The 7,538-nt window shown below is 43.7% G+C and overlaps 1 protein-coding gene across 1 annotated transcript; it reads right to left on the minus strand.

The window, feature by feature from the left end:
• Nucleotides 1–241: 241 nt before the first annotated feature.
• On the minus strand, nucleotides 242–4,592 carry LOC133001812 (creatine kinase U-type, mitochondrial-like). The gene is made up of 9 exons (XM_061071510.1): nucleotides 4,447–4,592; nucleotides 4,062–4,260; nucleotides 3,884–3,979; nucleotides 3,576–3,797; nucleotides 3,386–3,471; nucleotides 2,591–2,714; nucleotides 1,959–2,093; nucleotides 1,713–1,838; nucleotides 242–358 (listed from the first exon to the last, which is right to left on the minus strand). Exons 1-9 carry the CDS (start codon nucleotides 4,590–4,592, stop codon nucleotides 242–244), a joined length of 1,251 nt encoding a protein of 416 aa, XP_060927493.1.
• Between the last annotated feature and the right edge of the window lie 2,946 nt (nucleotides 4,593–7,538).

Here is a 7,538-nt window from a genome sequence, read left to right on the forward strand (position 1 = left end):
GTTCTTCTTCATGGTTTCGGACTCAGGTCATTTTTTTGATTTCCACCACAGAATTGTAAAACACCTGCCAGTAATACCACTCAGTTCATAAAGAGTTTATTGTGTTTTTACAATATACAAGTAATCTGTTTATTGCGCATGCTAGTCAGTACAGTGCTACACATGCCATTAACAGTTTTGTAAGACCAACATTAACAACAAGCGGTTGGAGCACCTGCTGGATTCCCAGCAGAGGTGCCGTTCACTTCCTGAACTGAGCGATGGGCGGGGGGATCTTGACGTCCTGCCCCCTCTCCAGCCTCTTCTCACATTCAATCAGGTAGTTTACACCATCAATCACTAACTGGGTCAGCTCCACCTGTGAACGCATGGAAACTACTGTTAGAAATCAAGTTGTTGCGCAGCTTCAGGACATATTTACATTATTATCCATGTAAATGATCGACTATGGTGCTGATGATGACCAAATACAATGTATCAACCTGCAGGATTTATTTAATTATATGAGAACTTCTTATGCTCCTTTGTGGTTCCCATTTTGTGAAGTTGTTGTTCCGACTTTGATGTGTTTTGAAATCGTAATGTGGTAAAAAAAACATTGAGGCTTTAAAATGTGTTTTCAAAGTTTAAACAACATAACGACAGCTCTTTCCAATATTTGCGTGATTACACAGAGCAAATCATTTAAAAACGTACTCATATTAAGTATAAAAACATCTGTATTAACTATAAAGTGTATCCTGTCAGGTGCTTGTGAGATGGACATGTAGTTTGAGTGACAACAGTTCGCATTAGAAGCTGCTTTCTCCAATCTAATTGTAAAATTATGTGATGATCTCAGCGACTCTGTACCGAATACTTTGTGCGTTGTTGTTCCGACTCTAGGAGGCGTTTTACATGAACACACATTTCTACATGAACGTCTAATTCTTCCACCCCATCGCGGATTTTGTCACACACATGCCGGATGGGAAATTTTGTCAGCTTGTAATGAGCATCGAAAGTTAATTCCCAGTGTGCAGTCAGTCGGGAAACAAGGAAAGAAAGGAACATAATTAAATTTCACTCACATTGCATTTTGTTTCCTTGACCTTTAAAGTTAAGTTCAATAGTAGTAAAGTGAGAATAAATCCACTTTTTGAACTCTCTTCACCACATAGAAGTTGAGAACTAGTGACGTGTGTTTGCGTTTAACCTCTTTTATTTTGATAATGTGGGTTGAGTTCTATTTGAATACATGACGCCCATGTGATCACCCATGTCCCATCCCACACCAGCTGCCATCTGATTGGCTTTAACTACCTTATAAATGCCTGGAGAGCTCATCCTATAGGAAGGTGGCAAGTTCAATTACCACAGGTACGCTTTGGTTCCCTGAGTTTAGTCTTTCAGGCTCCTGGGGCCTCGCGTCTGACTGGAAGACACGCCCATCTTCAGTCCTGACCTTCACAAGCTATTACCTTTCATAATATTTCATTGATAGTGGGTATTGGTAGCCACCAAGTCTGTGTGGAAGTGATGCATGAAGGGCTCAGACCAGGAGTCAGGAGACTTTTGACCTCAAGTGGCAGATCCTTGACTGGATTAGAGATTAGGGAGCAGCAGGGTAGACGGATATTCCCAGCCCACGCCGGCTGTGATGTCTCTTCTCCTCTCTCGCTGCTCATTTCCACTTTTACTTATGACAGCGGCCCTCCTCCTCAGGTGTTTACCTCTGACTTTCCCAGACGGTCGAGGTTAGAGATGTCGACGGTGTCTCCGGTCGCAGCCGAGTCGACACCTCCGGTGCCTCTCTTCTGTAGCCTCAGGTTGTCCAGGATCTTTTTGAAGCGAGGGTCCTGGATCGTAAACATCACACACCATCAATTATTTTCACAAAGAAGAACTACAGCAGGGAAGTAATCTGTCTTCCTGTTATGTGCAGTTGCAGTTGGCAGTTTGTGTGTGTGTTGGAATACCCTGCTGAGGAGAGGCAGGCGGATATGAACACCAGCCCTGAGCCCGGTGCCGAGGTTAGAGGGGCAGGTGAGGATGTAGCCCAGACGCTCATTCCACATGAACTCCCAACCTCTCTCCTGAATCAGATGCTCCACCTACAAGTGACAGAAGCAGACCAACACATGTACAATATAGAAGAGAGCATGAAAACCTTAAAAACTTGATTACCTCCTCCAAGAAAGTTAGCTTTTCACCTCTGTTTTCACATTTGTTTGTTGGTTTGTTTGTTTGTGAACAGGATTACACACAAATTACCTGACGGATTGCCACAAAAATTGGCGAAAGGATGCAGGAGGGGTCATGGAAGTTTCCATTATATTCTGTTGTGGATTTGGATCAGAGGGCGGATCCAGGAGTTGTTAAATACATTGTGAGATAGTTGCAGCTTGATTGAATTGAAGGCGGCTATTGGGCGTTGAACTCTGCTGAGTGCCATTCCAGTTTGTCTTTGTTTTAATCATTCTATATATTTGCTTTTAGGGCTTTGTTTTAATATATTCTTAGAGACGACAACTGCATGGATTTCATATTAGAAAATGAGGTTTGAGGTTTTGGACCTCAGGGGGACACGAAGACACAGAGACATGCTGACCTGTTTCAAACCTCTGCAGAACCTCTCAAACACTCTCTTCATGTTCCCTCCCTTCTCCATGGATATGACCCGGGTGTGGTCCTCCTCATTGATCCAGATCAGGAAGTTCTTCTCGTTGTTGTGCCTGACACAGAATGAGGATTTCATATCCACGTTAATTAGTTTACTGGTGCGGTGTGAAGAGAAGACAAGTTATGATTCAATCAGGTTCAGAGCCTCCAATGTCAGGGTGTGGGTTGTGGACGCACAGATTGGGGGGGTGCGGTCCAAAGAACAATACTTTTTGGAGTTTTTGGACTTCAAGGAAGAAAAATGGATTGAGAAAGGATTTTGAATTTGTTGTGGCAACAGAAAAACAGAAAAACAGTTTGAAGAACATGGTTTTAATCTGGTTCTAGAGGAGCTGCAAGTGCAAAGTCTGGGATTCTTGCAGCTATATATTAAGCACTACAGGAAAATTGCTTTTCCGTGTATATTAGAGTGAATGAAAAAATGCTTGTAATTCTAATACAAATTCTACTATACATCCACTTTTCTCATGTCATGTTGCAGTATTTTCAAGTATTTTATGCTAACTTTCCACTAGCAATCTGGTGAATATCATCAAATAAAACGCTGCGGTAGTCTTATTTGTGTTTCTGGTGATGACTCTGTTCATCAGTATTCCTCAGAGCACAAACCCACCACTGGTGACGGCTGTGAACAACAGCAAGAACAAACTTTGCAGCAACTAGAGTATCTAAAGGGTCTTCAAGCTAAAGTAATCTACAATATTTCTTTCTCCGACAGTCTTACCAGATCCCACGAGCATCGGGCCAATCTCTGGCCATCCCAGCTGACGTGAGCAGAGGTGACACAGGTTTATCAAACAGGAAGTGCTCCTGATTGACCAGTGAAGGAACAGAGGAACCGGCGGGGAGGTATTAGGTCATTCAAAGAAAACACAGAAGCCTTTTTCTCATAGTGTGTGTGATCGTGCACAAACCTCAATGAGCTGTTGCTGCTCCCTGTCAGACATTTCTCCCAGGCTGTAGTAGCGCCCGGACAGGTCTCCCTTCAGGCCGGACAGAGCGGTCACAGCCACACGCTCCACTTCACGGCGCTCGGAGCGAGAGCACGCGGGCGGGAGGCTCAGGCCACGGATGCTACGTCCAGTGCGGACACGAGATGACAGCACATAACGCTCATCAAACATTCCTGAGGTGATCTGAGAGGAAGAAAGTATCAGGTCAGGAGAGGACACAAGGAATTAATGGATGGATGCAAAGGAGGCAAGAGAAATTTGGGTGTAACCTTGGAAGCATCCAGGTCAGTGGGGTGCTTCATTGTATGACAGTCATAGCCGTTGTGTCTGTCCTTGATAACAGGGTCGAAGAGCTCAGCAAACACCTGATCCAACAAAAAATCTGTTAGACATATGTAATTAGGAATAAATCAAATGCAAAAATTCACTGCAAACATGAACTCCAACCTCATAGCTCTCTTCATCTCCAGCCACCATGCCCACAGTCTTGATGAAGGGGTGTCCGGGGTTGTCGACCCCAGTCTGGATGCAATGGTCCAGGGTCCAGTTGTTGGGAGTGGTCTTGTCCCTCAGTCGTGCATAAATAGTCGGGGTCAGAGCTGCTGCCATGCAGTTGTTGTGCTTCCTCAGGTCAGGGAAATCAGCACTGCACAAAGTGATCAACACACTCAAACCTTGGTTCTATTTTACATTTGTAACTAATTGATCCACTGCCGGACGGATGATGGAAACACACACACACACACACACACACTCACACACACACACACACACACACACACACACACACACACACACACACACACACACACACACACACACACACACATACCTGGGTGGATAGAGCCTCCTCCTCTCAGCAGCAGCAGCAGAGCTGTCACAGAGCAGGTATCCAGATGCCAGTGTGCCGGCTCCGATGCTGGCCAACAACACTGCCGTGCTCCGACCAGACATCATACGGGTGAAAGAGTTTGCCATGGTCACGTGATCTAAGTTTTCACCTGAAGAAAGGTCAGAGGGCAAAGATCACTTTCCTTCAAATTCAAATATGTGTGATTTATTTATCCCAAAAATGAAACATGACAAATCCAGGTTTGTCATAATTGGGTGTGATGTCATATTACAGAAATCTATCAATTTACACCTTTGAATGTGGCTATATCTCATGTAAATGTTCTGTAATTCAGTTTACTACTACAAAGTGCTTGTATTGCCACTGAGGTGCAATCTCATACAGCTGTAAATCTCGGGATATATGATGTGTTGTTTTGACTGAGCCTGAATATCACAAATTTACATTAAGATGATTAACCCACATGTTAACAGGTTCGTTCACAGACAGAACTTTTAATTGCATTAAGTTGGCAAACGCTTAAGTAACAGATACAACCGCAGCCTGTGTGATCAGATTATTCTAGAAGCAGACGGAAGCCGTGTCACCCAGGGAGAACCCAACGGCTCAGGTGATCATACGATTTGTGATTGGATGCCGAGAGAGGGACTGTCATATTAGTATATGTGTCTGATCGTGTCAATCAAATATCAGAACTGATACCCCTAACCCTATCAAAACTTTTAATTACAACCCTGAGCCAGGGAAAGTAGGATCATTATTTTTACTTAATGCAGTTAAATCCACTCTAGCAGCACAAGAACACTTTCATACTGACACTGAGACAATCACTGTTTTCTGTACCATAGGGTCAGACCCATTCATGTATCTGTAATATGTTGTCCCTATGTTTCTGTGATTTATGTATGTATGTCGGTGAGGTGTATAAGTGTATAAATGTATTAGCTACTGGATGACCTAAATTTCCCACAGGATTAATAAAGTATCCATCTATCTATCTACCTATCTAAATAGGATTGGCAGGTACGTGTGGAAGAATCTGCACCAGAAACTATTAATAAATATTATAAACCCCAAAATATGTATAAACTATTAATAAATATTATAAACCCCAAAATATGTATATCTTTGCAGAATATTACTCATGATACATTTTCTAATCATGTAACACACACACAGTATCAATCAGAGCAGTTGGTGATAATAAGCTGAAGTCGCCAGATCAGAGCTGGCATCGACCCTGGACATAAACACATGATCCTGTCTGACATCCTTGGCCGGTCAGCCGAGCTCCCACAAGGAAGAAGGAGACAGAGCGTGGGCGGGAGGTGCGGAGGAGTCGAATGAATACAGGAGAAGATGAGAGGGAGCGAGTGGAATTTAGTGGAAACAGAGATCAAGAGAAGCTGTGGATTTAAGGGAGATTTATTGAAAAAAATGCAAGGAGACAACCTGTGGATGAAGGCGTGAGGGTCAGTGTTTAACGGGTTACGGGTCAGATTAAGGTCGGAGGGGGGGGGGGGGGAGGGCAATTAACAAAGAGAGTGGAAAATGTAGGATTAGAGAGATTCCTACTAGAGACTAGAAGATTAAACGAAGTGGCACCTGCACCTTCTGACCTTAACTGAAATAGGGGAAGTTGTACTGCAAAGTATCATGAGTCACTGTAAATGGCTTCGGTTTAAACAGAGTTTTTATAATTGATGTTAAATGTGAGATGAGCAGTCGGGCGTGGGCGAGGGAGCCACTGCTGGAGCTTTGATGAAGCACAAAATGAAGAACGCTTGTGACAGGTGGCGGCTCCCTGTTAATATCAGGTAATGTTAAGGTTCCCTAATTATGCAGGTGGCAGTTGTGCAGGCAGCTTATATCTGTATCTGAGGAGAAAATACCAAACGAAACACTCAGGGTTCTCATTTAAAGATTAAAGTCTCATGTTCTGTGACACAAAGCACGTGTGAAATGTTAAATCTCTCACAATTCAACTGCAAATAAATGTTTCTCATCTCAAGAGGGAAACTGATGCTTTCACCTTGATTATAAACATAAATGAGTGTTATATGACGGATTGTTTCATAGTCCATGTATCGGCTGATGCTCTGCCCGCCGAGACATGAAGGAGACACGGAGGGATGAGATGTTGGAGAGTCCATCACTCACCTGAGGATCAGTGGAGAAAGGAGGCCGAGAAGCTGTGGAGTGTTTGTCCTGCAGCTCAGTCCAGAGACGCTCGATCTGCAGAGTGAGAGGGGACTGAGGAACAGGAGATGGGATCAGAGAGAAAGAGGGAGCGAGAGAGAGACAGAGAGAGACAGAGAGAGAGAGAGAGAGAGAGAGAGAGAGAGAGAGAGAGAGAGAGAGAGAGAGAGAGAGAGAGAGAGAGAGAGAGAGAGAGAGAGAGAGAGAGAGAGGAGAGAGAGAGAGAGATTCAGGATTAGCTTCTCACTTGGCATCAGATAGAAAATCCTCTTTCTACTGTCAGTCAGCATGTCTGCCTTCCTCTTCACACATGCACTCTCTCTCTCTCACACACACACACACACACACGGACACACACACACACACACACACGGACACACACACACTGCTTAGAAGTTCTGAGGGTGGACTTTTATAAGGCTCACTATATTTTGAACTCCAGTCTTCAAAACCAGTGACATATTGAGTTTGTGGGTTCAGTCCTCAGTTCTCTTTCCTTGAGTTAAACTTCAGCTTCTATAAGAGGAGCACATAATGTGTGAGAAACACTAACAGTGATGGTCCTGAGTGAACGGTTCCAGGAGTTTACAGACTTATACAAAGTTGTTAGGTCAAGGCTTCTATCATTGTGATTTTCTCCAAAAATTCCAATAGGCCCATATAGACTCATCAAACATGTGGGTGAAGGTCACATGTTTATCAGCCCTGCAAGATATCGACTTTTATTGTCCCAATGTTTCACTCTGATTTTCCAGCATGTCAAGTCCAGTATCATTGGTTTTCACGAAGCCCATGAGTTGTTGTCTTTGACTGCAAATGGCTGAGATGTCACGCTCGCACTGTTGTGATGAACATCAGATAACTGCCGTCCA

Source organism: Limanda limanda, chromosome 5, assembly GCF_963576545.1.
Source record: "Limanda limanda chromosome 5, fLimLim1.1, whole genome shotgun sequence".
NCBI classification, from domain to species: domain Eukaryota; kingdom Metazoa; phylum Chordata; class Actinopteri; order Pleuronectiformes; family Pleuronectidae; genus Limanda; species Limanda limanda.

Coding starts and splice junctions, on each gene's coding strand:
- LOC133001812 (XM_061071510.1), bottom strand. CDS start 4,592: ATGGCAAACTCTTTCACCCGTATGATGTCTGGTCGGAGCACGGCAGTG. Junction 3,980..4,061: donor GAGATGAAGAGAGCTATGAG/GTTGGAGTTCAT, acceptor TTGTTGGATCAG/GTGTTTGCTGAGCTCTTCGA. Junction 3,798..3,883: donor CTGACCTGGATGCTTCCAAG/GTTACACCCAAA, acceptor TCTTCCTCTCAG/ATCACCTCAGGAATGTTTGA.